General features: G+C 36.7%; 1 protein-coding gene across 3 annotated transcripts in view; it reads left to right on the top strand.

Moving 5' to 3' along the window:
• Positions 1–20,108, top strand: part of ITCH (itchy E3 ubiquitin protein ligase) — a 121,439-nt gene that overhangs the window by 75,686 nt on the left and 25,645 nt on the right. For all 3 annotated transcript variants that reach the window (XM_021689029.1, XM_021689031.1, XM_021689030.1), the window contains 7 exons: positions 1,101–1,258; positions 2,704–2,893; positions 4,105–4,200; positions 6,125–6,299; positions 10,655–10,724; positions 13,879–13,963; positions 18,819–18,947. In XM_021689029.1, coding sequence (XP_021544704.1) covers positions 1,101–1,258; positions 2,704–2,893; positions 4,105–4,200; positions 6,125–6,299; positions 10,655–10,724; positions 13,879–13,963; positions 18,819–18,947 — 903 coding nt within the window. The remainder of the gene's footprint in view (positions 1–1,100; positions 1,259–2,703; positions 2,894–4,104; positions 4,201–6,124; positions 6,300–10,654; positions 10,725–13,878; positions 13,964–18,818; positions 18,948–20,108) is intronic.

Raw genomic sequence — 20,108 nt, forward strand, 5'->3', positions numbered from 1 at the left:
GCAGAGGAGGAGGGAGAGGAGAGGAACAGGCAGACTCGGATCCTGATGCAGGGCTCAATCCTGATCCCAAGACCCTAAGATCATGACCTGTGCCAAAACCAAGCAACTGAGCCACCCAGTTGCCCCTAGATTGTGCATTTCTAATAAGCTCTTATATGTTGCCCTTGCTTCTGTTTTAAGACTATACTTTGAATAGAAAGGCCCTAAAGAACTTTAGGGGAACATAGTTTGAAAATGATTTAATATGTGGTGCTGTCTGTCAATTTTAATTTCCTGAATCAATTAGATTTTACTTTGTTCAGGCTTATTTTGAAGGTCCAGTAAAGAATTAATACTGTGTAGTAGTTTGCTGCTTACCAGGTAGTAGATAGCAGAGTCTTAGCTGAGGCATCTTCAAACTGGTTACACTCACTCTTTGCTTTCTAATTCATGACAAGATCCCTCTGGGAAAAGAATCAACTATATTTAGCTGACCATAGTAATGACTTTCAATCTGACGTTTCCTGTTATTGTTTTCCCCTTTCTTTTCTTTCCCTCAATTAATGTCATTGCTTTGAAGAAATGATACCTCCTTTTTAAAAAAAGGTCTGTGGGCACCTCTGCTCTAGATACTAATTTTCAGCGTTTCGTATACCATTTCCTGGGTTGGAGAGAAAGCATCTTCTCTCTAGGATATAAGTACTTCTTTCTTCTGCCATAGAACAGTCAGCCCTGTCCCAAAATTGAATAATATCAAGAGCCAGTGGAAACCAAGAAAATGATGGTGATGTTATCTGTGCTCGTAATAAAATAGTGCCCTATTCTAAGGCATTGGGATTTTGAGAATTTGACTCTGTTCCTGCTTATAAGGCCTCCAAAGACTTACTTGAAATCCGAATCACCATACCTAATAGTTTTGAAGGTTCACAAGTGTTTCTGTGCCCTTTGGCAACCCCTTACTCTATATCTGGGTGGGCTCTGAGGGTTGTATATAAGACTCTACCCAAGGGCTATTTATGTATTTGATAAGGCTGGCCAGAAATTTTAAGTTCTGGTCTTCTTATTTTTGTTAAATTCAAAGAGCATTTGTTTTCCCTTCCGTTTCACCCTTTCTTACTCAGAACAAACACAAATGGATCAGATGAGCCTGAGGATGCAGGGGCTGGTGAAAATAGGAAGGTCAATGGGAATAATTCTCCATCACTCTCAAATGGTGGTTTTAAACCTTCTAGGCCTCCAAGACCTTCACGACCACCTCCACCTACCCCACGTAGACCAGGTGCGTATTCCAGCCATACACTAGGGATGTAGCTGTCCATACTGTGATTGTAAATAATATTCTGTTTGGGAATTGATCCTCAGGTAAGTGTCAAAAGACCCTTTTAGGTCAGTGTTCTAGCTGTATTTTTACATTTAAGTTTTGGCCAAGAATGATCTTTCTATAGGTAGACTAATGTGTGCCTTTTCCCTAAGTTTTTCCTCCAGGGTGAAGTTCTTGAGGTAAGTGCTTTATTGAGAGTGAGGGGGGAAAAAAAAAAAAAGAGAACCATAAGTGCATTATTAAAAGTATAGGCAGTATAGATAAAATTGCAACTTTTCGGCAGGGTTTGTAATAGTGTGGACATAAGCATGTCATACTGTGAAGGATCTGCTTGCTTATTATCATTATATCCTTTAAAAGACAATTAGAAATGGCAAGTAACCCAACAATGCTAAATGATACTCACATTTTGAAGCAAAAATTATACAACAAATGAACATATTTCATGTAGTAAAAATATAAACATCTATAGATAGAATATCCATTTTTCCCAATTACCCAGAATAGAATATTTAATCTTTCACTTTTCCTTCTATATGTAGACAGGCAATATGAAATACTTAAACCAGATATTATTGGAAAAGTAAATTAGTTGTCTACAAATCATTTTAGTAAACGACTTTGTTTTTAATTATACATCTTCCCCCCTTTTTTGGTAGAAAATGTGTTAATAATATATTCCTAGCCTTTAAGATTATATACTACTTTATCAAAATATTGGTGACTTCCCTGAGGAATTGTTTTGTCAAGTCTTTCTTGAAAATGTGATATGTACTTTATAACTGTTCTATAAGAATGTAGTTGCTTAACAGTCAGATCTTCTGTATTTTAACTAACATCAAAAATTGGTCTTTGATCTTCAGGGTTTCATAGAAAAGACAATTTTAAGGATCTGGAAAATTACAAAATGAACTTATAATACCAAAGGATATCAGTGCTTTCCTTCTTATTTTTTAAATAGTTTTTATTTCTTGTATCAGGAAATCAGAATTTGTTTGTGCTTCATAATTAATAAAGAGACATAGGGTAGATGGAACCTAAAAGATTATTTAAAAAGTTTAAGTAATTTTCACCTGCATATCCATCTTAAAATTTGTTTGTCATCTACCTTTTTATTTTTTTATTTTTTTAAAAGATTTTATTTATTTATTGACAGAGAGCAACACAGCGAGAGAGGGAGCACAAGCAGGGGTAGCGGGAGAGGGAGAAGCAGGCTTCCTGCTGAGCAGGGAGCCCAGTGCGGGGCTCGAACCCAGAACCCTGGGATCATGACCTGAGCCGAAGGCAGATACTTAACGACTGAGCCACCCAGGCGCCCCTACCTTTTTATTTTTTAAAGTTAAAATTCTGTCCTGAACTTATCTGAAAATAAAAGATTGTTGTTTCCCACAAATCTTTTATAGCATCTGTCAATGGTTCACCATCTGCCACTTCTGAAAGTGATGGATCCAGTACAGGCTCTCTGCCACCAACAAATATAAATTCAAATACATCTGAAGGAGCAACATCTGGATTAATAATTCCTCTGACTATATCTGGAGGCTCAGGCCCTAGGCCATTAAATTCTGTACCTCAGGCTCCCCTACCACCTGGGTAAGTAACTCTTTTTGGTTACTATTTGTTTGCTTTCGGCTTCTGCATATACTTACCAATAAGGAAAATAATACTGAACTCCATTCTTTAAAAAACCGTCTTCAAGCAATGGTAACTGATTTTGGGGGTGCTGTGTCTAGAGTCATACTGAACCAAAAAAACTCACCACATTAGAAATCCACCCCCTCCTCATTTCCAGGGCAAAGGTTTTTTTTTTTTGTGGGGTTTTTTTGTTTGTTTTTAATTGAAGGACTCTGAACCATAGTAGGTTAACCAATGCCATGTAGTATAAAATAGTCACCTAATTCAGATTGCTTTCTCTTTGAAGGGGGAAAAAACACTTTTTAAAATAAAATTTTTCCATTATAAAGTCATTATAGCAAAGTAGTAATAATTTTAAAAAACTGAGAAAATTAGTACTCATAATCCCATTTTAATCTCTTCTAATTATTTTAAAAATTTAATGCTCTAATAGTTTACATACTTATATACATTGTGGCATTCAATTAATCCAGGGCTTGGAATCTAATTAAAATTAATTGCTTGATAAATTAATAAACCCTTATGATAATTGCTAAACAGATATTACTGTGGGTAGTTGGGCCATTTTCCTTTTGCGAAACTTACATGGGAAGCCAAATTAGAAAATTATTTGTGCAAGGGATTAGCAAACAGAAACTTGTGCTCTCCAAAGTGATTGGTACTTCTAAGCTGTGATGGTTTATTCCTGTCTTCTTCTCTTTGGGGATTAACCTATCAAGGAGATTAGAATACCCAGATTGATTTTGTCTGTTAGACTGTGCAGAGACACATCTGATAAAATCTTAGTCTTTCATTTCAATTCTTCTAGAACACATTGTGTTTTGCCTTTCAGTTAGCAGCTCAGTCTTTCTTCAGATTTCAAAACATTAATTACAGCATTTTTTTTTCACCAAGTCTTTCATATACCACAATCAGATTGAGGTAGACTTTGTCTCCTGAGTGCATATACCTCAAACCTCTTTACAAATACAAGGCATCTCTTGAGCAGATACTGCTGCAGAAGAAGTCTTACCCACTCTGTCATCCTCAGGATAACATTTCTTGACTTTATTCCTAAATTCTTTTGGTATCTTCTTTTTATATTGACATGCTTATTTGCCTCAGTTCTGTAATATGGTCATATAAGAGAAAATATCAAAGATAAATGCCTTTTAAATTTTGTGTTTAAGTTGGGAGCAGAGAGTGGACCAGCATGGACGAGTTTACTATGTAGATCATATTGAAAAAAGAACAACCTGGGATAGACCAGAACCTCTACCTCCTGGGTAAGTATCTGAATTAAAGAAGAAAAAAAGTATTCAGAACTATAGAATATTATATCTGTACAAAATCTCCCCTATATCCCTAGTAGTTTTCCTCTTCCTTTCAGTCTTTTCTGAAGTTTCCATAAAGTATCCACTTTGTGTTGTGGTAGGTGCAAATTAGAAAGAAGAGAGATAGGGGCGCCTGGGTGGCTCAGTTGGTTAAGCGACTGCCTTCAGCTCAGGTCACGATCCTGGAGTCCCTGGATTGAGTCCCGCATCGGGCTCCCTGCTCCTCCCTCTGACCCTCCCCCCTCTCATGTGCTCTTTCTCTCTCATTCTCTCTGTCTCAAATAAATAAATAAAATCTTTAGAAAAAAAAAAAAAGAAAGAAGAGAGAGAATTGATTGAGCATGGTGAATGATTTATTTTTATTCATTTCTGACCTAAAGATTTCATAGGTCTTGCTATTTCCATGTTTTCCTTTCTGTATTTTACCTGGCTAAAACCACAAGGTTTTAGAATTCGTTTCTTCAAGAGTAATTATTTAACTGAATAAGAATTATTAAAGCCTGTCATAATATATGAAGATAAAGTCCCTATTATATAAAAAAACTTTATAATATATAGTGAAGTCACTGCAGAATAGTTAGGGAATTAAAGGATATATTAATGCATGATGTTAAACATTTAACATTTACATTATAGAAAATGGAAGGAAAAAAAAATTTTTTTTTTTTTTTTAAAGATTTTATTTATTTGAGAGAGAGAGAATGAGAGACAGAGAGCATGAGAGGGAGGAGGGTCAGAGGGAGAAGCAGACTCCCTGCCGAGCAGGGAGCCCGATGTGGGACTCGATCCTGGGACTCCAGGATCATGACCTGAGCCGAAGGCAGTCGCCCAACCAACTGAGCCACCCAGGCGCCCTGGAAGAAAATATTTTTATTCAAGGGAATTCAGTAGCAAACATAGGGAAATATTTAATCTTGCTATGATCTCAAATACACACCTAAAAGATACTGTTTTACTTACTAAATTAGCAGATAGTATCCAGTATTGGTGAGATTGTAGAGGAACTTTACCACATAATATTGCTAGTGGTAGTATAAATTAGTTGCAACTCTTACAGAAAGTATATCTAACTATAGTAATGCACATACCCTTAGTAATCCTCTCCAGGAAATTTATCCTAAAGAAGTAATGCAAGGAAGAAAAAAATTGATGTATTAAAGGTATTTATTATTTTACTATTTATAAAACGAGAATATTGGAAATAACCATAAACAAAGTAGAAATCAACAAGTTATTGTATTAATGTTTACTTAATATTATGCACCCATTTGAGGGGCGCCTGGGTGGCTCAGTCAGTTAAGCAGCCAACTCTTGATTTCAGCTCAGGTCATGTTCTCAGGGCTGTGAGATCAAGCCCCATGTCAGGCTCCACGCTCAGTGGGGAATTCTGTCTCTCCCTCTCCTCCACCCCCTACGCACTTTCTCTCTCTCTAAAATAAATAAATTTAAAAAAAAATTTATGCACCCATTTGAAATGATCAGTTATAATTTTGTGGGAAAAGTGCTTTTTGATATTTCTGAAAAGCTGTATATACAATTGTGTCCCTCCCTATTAGGATTTCAACAGTCAAAAGAACGTTGGAAAGAAAATGAGAACTTTTTTCTTAATTACTATTTGAGACTTATTCACTAAATATACACTGTATTTTTAAAACCTGATACATCTTAACTTTTAAGGAAAAATTTTTAAAAACATTTCTTTTGTGTTCACTTAAGGACCATTTAAAAATATATAAAATAAAAGAGTTTAGGTAAATCAAAAGTACTTTAAGGTAAAATCTTACCAAACCTGCACCAGGGCCAAGATGAAGTTCTATTTAGTTCATATCTAGATCATAAGTAATTATTGAATTAGGTTGTTTTTGTCCTGATTTAGCTGGGAACGGCGGGTTGACAACATGGGACGTATTTACTATGTTGACCATTTCACAAGAACAACAACGTGGCAGAGGCCAACGTTGGAATCTGTCCGGAACTATGAACAGTGGCAGCTCCAACGTAGTCAGCTGCAAGGAGCAATGCAGCAGTTTAACCAGAGATTTATTTATGGGGTAAGTAGTCTGTAACACTATAAACTTAATAAGTATTTGTTTTTAACCTTTTTTTGCAAGTGAAATGTTAAGTAATAAAAGACAAGTAAGAGGGCACCAAGTTGTTGCTGTTGATAGATATTATGTTTAGACCTTGTCTTGAGTATTCTGTGCATGTGATCTATTCTTACCTCTTTGAAAACTTCTAAAGTTCAACCTCCTTTGCTTTGTTAATGTCAAAAGTAAAAAAGAAGTTAGGACAACTTAAAATTCATGGACAAAAGGATAGTAAAAATAAACCCAAGTGGTTTGAAGAGAATTAAAACAGTTCTAAATTTAATACTCCCTAGCTTGGCAGAATATTTGAAGGTTTGGCTCTAAGAGCATCTGACTATTAAGTGGTTATATAGAACTAATGACAGAATTGAATCACTTTGTAACATATGAAAGTACAGTTTACCTAATTAATTGGTGCTCTGGGAGACTAAAGGAATTTGATTCCTTATATGAATATGCTAAAAATATTATTCTAGCTTCAAAACTATATTATCTTTGGTATGCATTTCCTTTCTGGAAATGGTTTAAGTTTGTACATATTTTTCTTTAGAGTAATATTGCAATAATAGCTATAAGTTAACCAAAATACATTAATGTTTTGTTAACGCAGTCTTTGGTGCTAGGAATTTTATAGTCTCTCAAATCATAAAGTATTATAGATCTTTTCTATGAGGAAAGGAAAATAGTCCTTGGAGAAATATGATACTATGGGCCAAACAAAAGGGATTCATTTGAGTAATATTTAGAACTTAAACCAAAAGGATGCCTGGGTGGCTCAGTCAGTTAAGTGTCTGCCTTCGGCTCAGGTCATGATCCCAGGGTCCTGGGATCGAGTCCCTCATCACGTTTCCTGCTCAGCGGGGAGCCTGCTTCTCCCTCTCCCTCTGCTGTTCCCCCTGTTTGTGCTCTCGCTCTCTCTGTCTCTGTCAAATAAATAAATAAAGTCTTAAAAAAAAAGAACTTTGACTGAAGAAAATCAACTCTCCAAGAGTTCAAGAGAAGCTGACCTCCATTTTCATCTCTTCCCCTCTACCACCTTTGGTATCCTCTCTGTTAGAATATATCGGATTAGGGGCGCCTGGGTGGCTCAGTCGTTAAGCGTCTGCCTTCGGCTCAGGTCATGATCCCAGGGTCCTGGGATCGAGTCCCGCATCAGGCTCCCTGCTCTGCGGGAAGCCTGCTTCTCCCTCTCCCACTCCCCCTGCTTGTGTCCCTTCTCTTGCTGTGTCTTTCTCTGTCGAATAAATGAATAAAATCTTTAAAAAAAAAAAAAAAATAGATCGGATTAAATTACTGTCCTCTCTGAGCATTATTTCCCCCCCTTTTCTCCATATTCCTGTCTATTTCTTGGATCTCATGACCATAATAGTTTTTATTCATTGATTTAAAATTTTAAAAAAATTCATCTTTATTACCAGCCTTCCCTTCACTACCTAGTTATGACTAAGATTCTTGCATATAACGATTTTTCCTGCCACCTTCTAATAGGCAGCTGTCATTATATTTCTTCCCAGTGGTTTTAGAAGTGAAATTAATTTGTCTCTTGTCTATCTTACCCTACTCATTTTTTTTTTCTATGCTGTTTAACATCTTCCTTTCTTTTAAATTATAATCAGCTTTTGTATACCTGGCCAAATTTCTTCTAGGTTTGAATGCCTAGCTTGCCTGCCTTCTTTAAAGCTATTTTCCACATGGGTGTCCATTGGAAAGAACATGGGCTTTGGAGTCAGACACGTCTGGGTTTGAATCCTGGTGATACAGTTACTTTCTGTATATGACTTTGAGAAAGTTACTTAACCTCATCAAGACTCATTTACTTTATCTGTAAAAAGTATAATTAAATTTCCTCAGGAATTTTTTTGAGGATTCTGTAAAACAAAGTTCCTAATATGTTTGGCACATATTAGATGGATAGAAATGTTAGTTTTCATTTTTTTCTTTCCCTCATATCCACATTGTAAATGTGCTCTTTATCTTACTTTTACAATACATCATCTTTTAAAACATTCTTTTAAAAGACTGATTTAGCATATATTTCCAGGGCACCAACAGTATATATTGCTTCATTGTAAACTTCACCAATTTGATGCTCAGAGTCTTTGGAACTTTTCTTGAATTGCAGCTTTTTATCTCGTTGTCCATGTTCTTTTTTTTTTTTACTCTTATCCAAAATAATCTGACCATTTTTTTTTTTAATTCTTCCACTTTGCTGCTGTTATAGAATAGTTCTAAATCATAACTTAAACAGTCTATTTTAGCTACCTTTAACACAGCCAGCAATATTAACTGAATTGAATGAATTAAACATTCTTACTATCAGCTGCTTAAAAAGTGGTGGGATGTTGGCATAAAGTATTATAAAGTGGCTTTTGTTCCCCTGGTAGACTCTCATACACCTGACTTTTATTTTTTTTCTTAAGTAGGCTCCACACCCAACATGGGGCTTGAACTCAAAATCCTAAGATCAAGAGTCACATGCTCTACCAACTGAGCCAGCCAAGCATCCCTACACCTAGCACTTTTAACCTCAGAATGGAAATGGTTGATGTTGGAACACTGTGTAATGGCTCTTTCCCACCCATGGCTTCAATGTACATGTCCCCAGTTTATTTAACTAGGGAAGAGCCTTGGGTCTTAGACTTGGGATAGGCTTGGGTCTTAGAAAATTATCATAATAGTTTGTCATATGCCAGACTTTTTAGATCTGTTCCATAGCCAGTATTCAGACCTTTTATAGTGTTTCTCCCTGGTCTCTCTGCTCTCACTACTTTTCATAATTGTGTCTGTCAGGAGGAGCAAGGCCAGTTCTTGATAGGTCTGTCTTCCAAGAGCTGTTTAATCAGAAATAGAATATCTGTCATATGCTTTAAAACTTTCAGTCAGTTACCCAGTTTCTGTAATAAGTCAATAACATGGGCAAAAAACCCCAGAAACAATAGGGGGAACTGCTATAGATAGAGACTTAAGAGACTCAACCAAATGTAATGTGAGGACTTTGTTTGAATTTTGACTTGAACAAATAATCAAATGCATTTAATTAGTGACCGGTTATTAGATGATAAAATTAACATAGATTCTTTGGTAGATGTGATTAACAATATTGTGGTTATGTGAGAAGATGTCCACAAATTTTAGAAAGACCTGCTCAGATACAGAGGGGTGAAATGACTCAATGACTCGGCAAAGAAGAGGGAAGAGAAAATTTGGCAGTCTTGATAATTGTTGAATCTTGGTGCTAGGTATATAGGGGTCACTCTCCTTATTTTACTCATATATTTTTTCCATTAATAATTTTTGTTTAAAAAGCAGTTAGGGGGCACCTGGGTGGCTCAGTTGTTAAGCGTCTGCCTTCGGCTCAGGTCATGATCCCAGGGTCCTGGGATCGAGCCCCGCATCGGGCTCCCTGCTCAGCAGGAGGCCTGCTTCTCCCTCTCCCACTCCCCCTGCTTGTGTTCCCTCTCTCGCTGTGTGTTTCTGTCAAATAAATAAAATCTTAAAAAAAAAAAAAAAGCAGAATCTATTATTTACTCATTTTATCTTACTAAAGGAGAAAGGGTTTAACCAAATCTTCCTGAGAGACCATGTTATCTCCACTTTATTATACATTTAAACCAAAACATACCCATTAACCCTACATAGTCGCTATGACTTCTGCTTCTCTTATTTTAATGGTTGACTCATTTTTCCAAATGGTTTCCTTTTATCTAGCCAGACTTCTGTCTCTACCAGTGTGGTCATTTGAAACCAGAAGTTTAAGAAGTCTTCTTTACAGATCTAGATTTATCAACTCTTTCCAACTGGAATTCTTTCCTTTCACTCATCTGACAGCCTGTTCTTCCTGCTCCTGCAACTCTGTTTCCACAATGTTTGTATATACCCCATGTTTTGTATATGATTCTTTCTTTTTGAGTTAGAAATACAAGGTTAGTCTCAGCCATCCGATGACTCTGGGTACTGTTGTTTATAAATGACTCTTTGGGGATTTATGTATTTCTCTAATTTACTGAGTTATAGCTGAAGAAGAAAACGATCATTTGAGGGTGAGGATTATGTATTTGAGGGTGAGGATTATGTATTTGTAATATTTGAATTTCAAATAATTTCACGCATTAATGTTCACAAAGATTGATTTTTTCTTTCTCCAGAGTGTATTGGCATATATCTGTTGACTGTGTGACACATCTCTAAGATGTGAACTCTGTGTTACATTGCACATGACCAGGGAAGACCTACCAGAACTCGTAACCTTGCTTTCAGGTTATCTAGTTAGGTTGTTCATTAATTCACCTTTTTGTTGTTGCTGTTGTTATTCTTTTTAGAATCAAGATTTGTTTACTACATCACAAAATAAAGAATTTGATCCCCTTGGTCCCCTGCCACCTGGATGGGGTAAGTCACATGATTTTTTTCATTGCATTTGTCATTTTAAAAATCAGATATTTATGGATGATAGCCTGCTCTTGCTTGAGTGAATATGTGGGAAGTTTTTGGATGTGTTAGTTTAATTCAGAGTGCCAGACAGGTATTAAATTTCCTAGAAGTTCTAAGTTGACTGTCTTAATAGTTAACTTTTATTGGAATTCAGAATTATTTTACTCTTTTAAAGTTTAAAAATATTTTGGTCATCATTAGGATCTTGCTCTTTTTCCTAACTTTAGCCAGCAACACTTCCCTAAAATATTGTCTCTAAAGACCCAATCCCAGCTTACCCAGGTTATCAGAATTTTGCCTTGCTTCTTTTTACATTCTGCTTATTTTTAGGTTTCACACTTCTGAAGTTGAGGTGTACCCCCCTTCCTAGATGAGTTCATGATCACCCTGTTACTTAGATTGAACACTGCTTTACGATTCTCTGCCTTTGGGGCACATGCCTTATTTGTGTAATCAGTGACAACGCTGGTACTGTAACAGATGAAACCCTACCTGACATATCTTCAGGATTGACCCAGAAACTAAAACCCCAATTTGTAATCTATGTTTACATTCTGAAATAGACAGCATTATTTTTGTGACACGTTATTTATTTATTTATTTTTAAATAGGCTCCACGCCCAGCGTGGAGCCCAGTGTGGGGCTTGAACTCAGACGCTGAGATCAAGAGTCAGATGCTTAACCAACCTAGCCACCCATGTGCCTCCATGATACGTATTTTAAATCCAGCTTCCTCATCCTTTCAGACTTCATGTGCTAGGACCAGACATTACCACCTCACAAGCTGACAATGAAGAATTTTTAATACATGCAAACTAAAGAGGCTGGAGAAAAAGAATGGTTTTGGTTCAACAGTGTAGTCTAATAGGGCTTTATATAGCTGGTTTTACCCATCAAGTATAAAGATATTTTCTCCTTTTGAGAGTTGCTGTGAATACATAGAACAGCAAGAAGCTTCTGTTTTTTTACTGTTTTATTCATCAAGTCAGGAAGGGCTCTAATCTGCATTCACTTTGCTATTCAGTAATCTCAGTATTGTTTATCATGTGACTTTTTCCAACAGAGTAAAATCAGCTCTAAAGCCACAGTACTTCCTCTCATTAAAAGCAGATGAGCCTTCATTTGCAAGTGCATCCACCTTTTGAAATGTTGTTTTTCACAGCTTCTTCCAAGAAATGCTGATATCAGCAGTACATACTTAGAACACATATAGAAAAGAAGTTTTCTATTGAATTTATCCTGCTTCATGTTAATTTTTGAAGAGAAAATCTCTGGCCCTGAAGCCTGAACTTACGTGGCAGATATGCACTTAGGGTATTATTTTTAGATTATAAAAATTACTTTAAAAATTACTTGGATACAAATATATTTTAAAATTTTATATTTATGTGACTGCCAAGAATATTAACTAACATTATTATGTAGCCAGCTGTACCACTGTGGATGCTTCTTTTTGCCTTAGAGACAGACTTAAAGTTGGTTACTTTTCACACTCAAGATGCCATGACCAGTGAAGCCAGTGTTAATATTCACAATGTGTCACAAGATGAAGAATCCCATTTATCTGTGTATTACGCACACTTGGGGTTCTGTTTCCATTTTAGGCTCAAGTGAGGTAAGTAGCTGAGATGTTAGGATGGGGTTCAGGATACTCACCAGTATATCCCTTCTAACCTCCATATCACCACTATACTCGAAATCATGGAGTTAGTGCTGGAGATATAGTTAAAAGTCACCAAATACTAATTTGACAAAACTATATAATTTGGCGAAAGACTTGTCCTGCAGTAGCTTGCTCAGAGAAAGAGCCAAAGGATCTAAATAATTGTTATTTGAAAAATAGATATCAGGGGCACCTGGGTGGCTCAGTCGTTAAGCGTCTGCCTTCAGCTCAGGTCATGATCCCAGGATCCTGGGATCGAGCCCCGCATCGGGCTCCCTGCTCCGCGGGAACCTGCCTCTCCCTCTCCCACTCCCCCTGCTTGTGTTCCCTCTCTCGCTGTGTCTCTCTCTGTCAAATAAATAAATAAAATCTTTAAAAAAAAAAAAATATCAAAGGGATAAAAAAATGGCTTTATCAGCTTAGAATTTAACCTTAAAATTTTGTTTGAAATTGCTAATTTGTAGAAACTATGCTTTTAAAAATATTGGAATCCATTCTATATTCTTCATTACTTCACTTACCTCATTTGGAGACATCTAAAAAAATTCAGATACAGGAATTATCTTTTGATGAAGAATTAATTGGTAATGGAATAGAGAATTCAGTAGTTCAAAACAGCAGAACTTAAATTTTCAAGGACTTTTCTGTTATTAAAAGAGAAAATGATATCCATATGTCTTCTAAACCTTACTGAGAAAGCTGAGGAATACAGGAGAAATTTTGTAGAGCAGGAATAAGACAACAAGAAGAATCCTAAAGCAAAGGTAGATGGGGGAAAGAAGTAGCAGTTTCAAAGGCAGTAAACTAAAGAACTGAGCCCTTTGCCAGGCTTTTGTGTAGAACATTATTCTACATATTTAGGATTTGGGAACTGAGTGTATTAAGGAAGAGGATGTATTTTGAAACCGTGTCTTCCGTAGTTGAATAACGCCTAGCATATGACAAAGAAACAAGTTGTATCCCTCCCCCCATTATATTGTAAGAAAGGAGGTGATGTGGTATGCAAAAAATGCCTGAATAGAGACCTGACTTTCCATCCTATCACTGCTACTCAATTCTGAGATTTGGGGCAGATCACTTAACCTGTCCCAAGTTCCCTATCTTCAAGATAAACCATCTACTCCTGGGACTGTTAAGGATAAAATGAGGTCATGTATGAAAAGTTAAAACATTATTCTTGCTGCCTTTGGTTAGATTGAACAAAAAAATCCTGTAGGCCAGGCATTGTGAATTAAATCTGTTTAGCTTCTAGAATGTAATGATATTTGAATAACTCTAGCAGGTATATGAATTTAAAAGTGAAAGAATAAATTAAACCTTTTAAAGTTGTGATTTGAAAGCTATAAAATCAATGCAATGAAAAGTGGGCAAATTCAGCACATTTTATTTTAGTTTGTGGAAGAAGACTATGCCAACCCTAATGCTTTGCCTTTTTATTTTTTCTTTAAGAGAAGAGAACAGACAGCAATGGTAGAGTATATTTTGTCAACCACAACACTCGTATTACACAATGGGAAGACCCCAGAAGTCAAGGGTAAGAAACTTTCAGTTACTAGTATATAGATAATCTCTTAAAGATTGTACTATATTTCTGACTCAGTTATGGAAAAAATCCAGTTACAAGTTCTTTCCCCAAAGTCCTTAAACATTACTCAGCCATATCCTTTAGAAAGAGAAAAAAATTACACTATTACTGTCGTATGATGGATGTGGGTTTCTTGAGAGTAGGGGAAAAAAGTCATTGGTTTATACCAATATACTATGTATTCAAATATTCCTATTTATTATTAGTAAGTCCAGATTAGTAATTCTAAAGCAGGGTTTTACAACCTCGGATCACTGGAGAAAATTCAGGAAATATGTGACTTAGGGGGAGTAAATACAGATTTAGTTTTTTAACCTTTACCTGAAATTGAATGTTTCCTTCCATTGTTATCATAAGCTACAACCATAGTAGAATTAGCAGTGCCTAGGACTTTCCCACCAGTATAGAAATCATAGGTTTTTAATAGCATTTTGCAGTTGTTGCAGTTATCTCAAAATACTATTTACACATATTGCAAGAACTTGCTAGTTAATATATTAATAAAGAGACACATACTATTATTACAAGTTTTCCTTTTTTATTGAAGTATAATTAACATTATTAGTTTCAGGTATACAACAGTGATTTGACATTTATATACATTATGAAATTATCACCACAATAAATCTAATTACCCTCTGTCACCAAAGTTATTACAGTATTACTGACTATATTCCCTTTGCTGTACTTTACATCCTGTGACATTTATTTCATAACTGGAAGTTTGTATTTCAAAGACAAGTTTGTCTTTTTAATGTTTGGTAACTGTGTATATTCTTTCTTTTCTTTTCTTTTTTTCTTTTCTTTCTTTCTTTCTTTCTTTCTTCGAGAGAGAGAGAGAGAGAAGAGAGAGAGAGAGAGTGAGAGAGCACAAGCAAGGGGAGCAACAGAGGGAAAGGGAGGAGCAGGCTCCCCACTGAGCAGGGAGCCCAGTGTGGGGCTTGATCCCAGGACCCCAGGATCAGGACCTGAGCTGAAGGCAGACGTTAACCAACTGAGCCACCCAGGCACCCCTACTTGCTTTTCTTTGTAGCATTATGTAATAGTACTTGTATTAGTTTGCTAGGGCTGCCCAAAATCAAGGTATAGGCAGGGCTTTGCTCCCTTGGAAGGCACTAGAAGGATTTGTTCCAAGCCCCTCTCCTAGCTTCTGGTAGTTTGGTTTGTGGCAGCATAACTGCAGTCTTTGCATAGCATTCTTCAGGTCTGCATGTCTCAAGTGTCCAAATTTCTTCCCCTTTTTATAAGGATACCAGCCATATTGGATTAATAGCTCACTATACTCCAGTATGATCTCATCTTAACTAATTATGTCTGTAATGACCCTATTTCCAAATAAGGTCACATTCTGAGTTACTGATGGTTAGTACTTCAACATAGGAATTTGTGAGTGGACACAATTCAGCCCATAATGAAATCTAATACTGTGCATTTATCAGACCACCAGAGGGTTCTATTCTGCAAGGAATTTGGCAAGCTGTAAAGCCAGAGAGCAATCTCCACAAGAATGCCCTCACTTCAGACATCAACCACAAACTGGGAGATCCCCAAAATTGCTCTTCAGACCAACTGGGTATGAATTTAGGGGTTCCCACAACCACTTTCAGGTTTGATAACTCACTTGAGAGACTAGAATTCACTGAAGCTTGTTAAACTCGGTTGCATTTATCATACGGAAAGGATACAAATTACAAGCAACAGAAGGAAGAGATACAGGACAGAATGTGAGAAGGATCTAAATACCCAGAATTGATGTGGAATAGTATACGTGGAGTATTGCCAACTAGGGAATCTCACCTAAGTCTTTTATATCCGGAGCTTTTATTGGGGCTCCATCATGTACTGCCTGCATAGCTAACCTTTAGCCTCTAGCCCTGTCCCAGAGTTTGAGCTAATATCTTCAGTTTCTAGTTACTCCAGAAGTTGGAATTGATGTGAGATGTCCCAAAGCCTCCATCATAAATCACATTGTTGACTGGTGTTCAGAGTTCCCAAGCAAACAGAGATACTCCTGACATGCAGGACATTCCAGAGGCCTAGAGATCACCTCCCAGTAGCAGAGGGCAGAGGCCAGACCTCTCTTTTGGTATGATTAATTCTTCATTGGTATGATTAATTCTTCATACATCCCTTGATTGAAAGTTAAGAACCTTTGTTCTAATGATATGCTTTAAATTTAAAATCTGTTTCTGGGGCTCTGGGTGGCTCAGTCATTAAGTGTCTGCCTTCGGCTCAGGTCATGATCCCAGGGTCCTGGGATCGAGTCCCACATCGGGCTCCCTGCCCATCGGGAAGGCTGTTTCTCCCTCTCCCACTTCCCCTGCTTGTGTTCCTGCTCTCGCTATCTCTGTCTCTGTCAAGTAAATAAAATAAAATCTTTAAAAATAAATAAAATCTGTTTCTGGATACTAATATCACAACATTTTTTTTTTTTAAAGATTTTATTTATTTTTGACAGAGACTATACAAGCCGGGGGAGTGGCAGGCAGAGGGAGAGGGAGAAGCAGGCTCCCCGCTGAGCAAGGAGCCCGAGGCGGGGCTCGATCCCAAGACCCTGGGATCATGACCTCCTGGGATCATGACCTGAGCCGAAGACAGACGCTTAACCGTCTGAGCCACCCAGGCGCCCCTATCACAGCATTTTTTATGTTGTTACAATATTTAACTTAAATATATTCACTTTCCCAAAAAGGAAGAATTTCAAAGGTAACATTTTAAATTGCTCTGTAAAATTCTATCTTGAAGGACAGAATAGACCATGTCACCTTTCTGTAATTTGCTACCATTTTTTGTTCCTCCTTAGACTTTTAAAGTGTCAGGGCTAAAGTGAGAATCATGTTACTAAATAATACAAATGACCCAGTTCTATCCAGTTTGTTTTGTTTTCAAGACAACAGTTTGTTACTGAGCTTATCTTGAAAATATAACAAATAAGTGTTACCTTTTAAAAATTTTTTGATAATCTATTTTATCTGACATTTCTATTTAGCTCCGTGAATAAAGCTAAATGTTCTTAACCTTTCGACATAGTTTACAAAATACTGTTCTAGACAATGGTTCTCAGCCTTTTGTTCTTCTGAAGCACACTTTTTTTTTTTATGTTCTGAACTAAAGGAAAATGACAATCCTGTCAGCAATAGTGGCTCTCTCAAACCAGTCAACTTAAATGCCCCCAACCCCTCCCTTTCTTCCTTTCTGATGTGAACTTGGACATTACCATTTTCTCTCTCTCTCTCACTAAACCCACCAGGTGAGAAAATTTGAAGCTGTAGAATAGAGGAAAACAAACTGGCAAATATGGGTAAAAACTTGGAACACTTATTATACTTAACTAATTAAAAAGAGTAGCTGCCATTAATGACAACACACAGATACAAACTACAAAGGAGGTATTCAATAATTCTCTACCCATTCTAGTGGAATATTTTAAAATGTAAAAATTTCTTAGGTTCACAAGTAAGTAGTTTTTAATATTTATGCTTAATGGCCCAATTATTATTATTTTTTTTTTTTTTAAAGATTTTATTCATTTATTTTTTAGAGAGTGAGCGAGAGAGAAACAGCATGAGAGGGGAGAGGGTCAGAAGGAGAAGCAGGCTCCCCGCCGAGCGGGGAGCCCGATGCGGGACTCGATCCCAGGACCCTGGGATCATGACCTGAGCCGAAGGCAGACGCTTAACCATCTGAGCCACCCAGGCGCCCCCAATTATTTTAATATATAACAAATAAAAATGCACTATTGCCTTATAATCTAGTTCCTATTTTAAAACTCATGTAGTATTTGCAGGGTGGGAAGTTGGTACCAGACACACAAGCTGAAAAACTTGACAAATGCTGTGCTGGCAGTATGAAGGAAGTACTTTGAGAGACTCAAAGAGACTGACCAATATATAGTAGGGGGAATACTAATAGTTACAACTTGAGGGCTTACTATGTGTGAAGCTTTTTACTTATATTGTCTCACTTATTCCTCTTATAGTCTTACTATATATACAGTCTTAACAAACTGAAGTTGAGAGAGATTAACCAAAGTCTAAAGATAGGTATTAAGGAAGTGGCTAGAAATACTTCAGAAAGAACAGTTGAATTACCTTAACAGAGGAATAATTAAGATGTTCTGGACAAGGGGAAAGGCTTCACTTGGAGGTATGACAGATCATGTCTTGTTTAGGGAAATGGTGAGTCGCACTACACTATGAAATCACAGGGTTCATGGAAGGGAGTTGGAGTTAGAGTGCAGAGTTAAACCTGAAAGGGAACGCTGAGGGCAGAGTGAGTGCCGGCTGTTTAGAGTTCAGGGCTTATCATTGGTAGTGTGAACAGTGAATATCACTTTAAGAAGAGAACTAATCATGATCAGATCTGTTTTAGTACTCTGTCAGCAATATGAAATGAGTATAGGACCAGAGTGAGACTAGAGGCAGGAAAACCAGTTTGGTGGCCATTATGAAAGTTTAGAAGAGAGATGAATGATGCCAGGGTAAGGATGTTCTTGGGGATTGAAAAAGCGATGAATATGAAGGCTTCTAAGGCAGAATGGGCAGAACTTGGTTACCAAAAGCTGTTTAGGTGGGTCATTAAGTGGGGATTACAGGCCAGGTAGGTGGAAACTGAATGGTGGTTCCATGAACCTATTGACATGTTTAACATGCTTGTAGAATATCTATAGAGAGAGGTCTAGTAAGTAATGGGAAATACTGGACTAAATGATCTAAATGATGCTGCATTTATGGATAATTTTTGTTTTGTGTACTTGGGAAACAAACAGGTCAACATTTTTTATTTGTATGCCTGTGTTTTGTAGCCAATTAAATGAAAAGCCCTTACCTGAAGGCTGGGAAATGAGATTCACAGTTGATGGAATTCCGTATTTTGTGGACCACAATAGAAGAACAACCACCTATATTGATCCCCGCACTGGAAAATCTGCCCTGTGAGTTTTCTAAACATTGTAGATTAGAAGTAAGACTGATCCTAAGATTTTGTTATGAAGATCTGAATTAGCAAGGAATACAGTTCTTATTGTTTCTTGAGTTGAGTTGCCCAAAGGTCATTGTTCACTAAATATTTTGTATTTTTATTACCCTGTGTATTTATCACCGTATTTTCTCCTAGAGACCTTTCATATGTTATCTATTCACACAGCACTAAAAGGGTTATTTAGAAATTATCAGTACAGTACTGCTCACCAATTAATCCCTGATTTCTGATGCCTGCTTTCTTTCAATTCTCCAATTTGTTTTTCTTTTCCATATTTAAAAAGTAACTTTATGTTTTGTTTTGTTTAACATGTTTTATTTAAGGTGTTTTTTTGTGGTGAAATACAGCAGAGTTTACCATTTTAACCATTTTAAGTGTACAATTCAGTGGCATTAAGTACATTCACTTTGTTGTGCAACCATCAACACCATCCATCTCCAGAAGATTTTTACCATCCAATACTGAAACTCTATGCCTATTAAACAATAACTCTCCTGTCCCCTTCATTCCTTAGCCCTTGATAACTCTTAACACTTCCTTTCTCTATGAATTTGACTGCTCATATAAATGGAATCATATGGTATTTGTGCTTGTGACTGGTTTACTTCACTTAGCATTGTATCTCCAAGGTTCGTCTGTGTTACATTTGTATCTGAATTTCACTCCTTTTTAATGCAGAATAATACTTTAGTGTATGTATATACCATATTTTATTTATACATCTGTTCATGGACTTTTGGGTTGTTTTAAACATCTTTTGACTATTGTGAGTAATGCAGCTGTGAATGTGAGTGTACAGATATCTCTTTGAGTTTTCGTTTTCACTTCTTTTGTGTATAATACTCAGAAGTGGAATTGCCCGGTCAGTGGTAATTCTGTGGGGTTTTTTTGAGGCACTTCAAGACTGTCTTCCACAGTGGGTATACCATTTTACATTGCCACCAAAAGTGTACATAGGTTCCAGTTTTTCCATATCAACGGTTGTTGTTTTCTGTTTGTTTTTTAAAAATGTCAATCTGATGGGTATGAAGTGGTATCTCATGGTTTTTATTTGTATTTCTGTAATGATAAATGATTTTGAGCATCTTTTCATGTGCTAGTCGACCAAATATTT

This window comes from Neomonachus schauinslandi, chromosome 10 (assembly GCF_002201575.2).
Source record: "Neomonachus schauinslandi chromosome 10, ASM220157v2, whole genome shotgun sequence".
Taxonomy (NCBI): domain Eukaryota; kingdom Metazoa; phylum Chordata; class Mammalia; order Carnivora; family Phocidae; genus Neomonachus; species Neomonachus schauinslandi.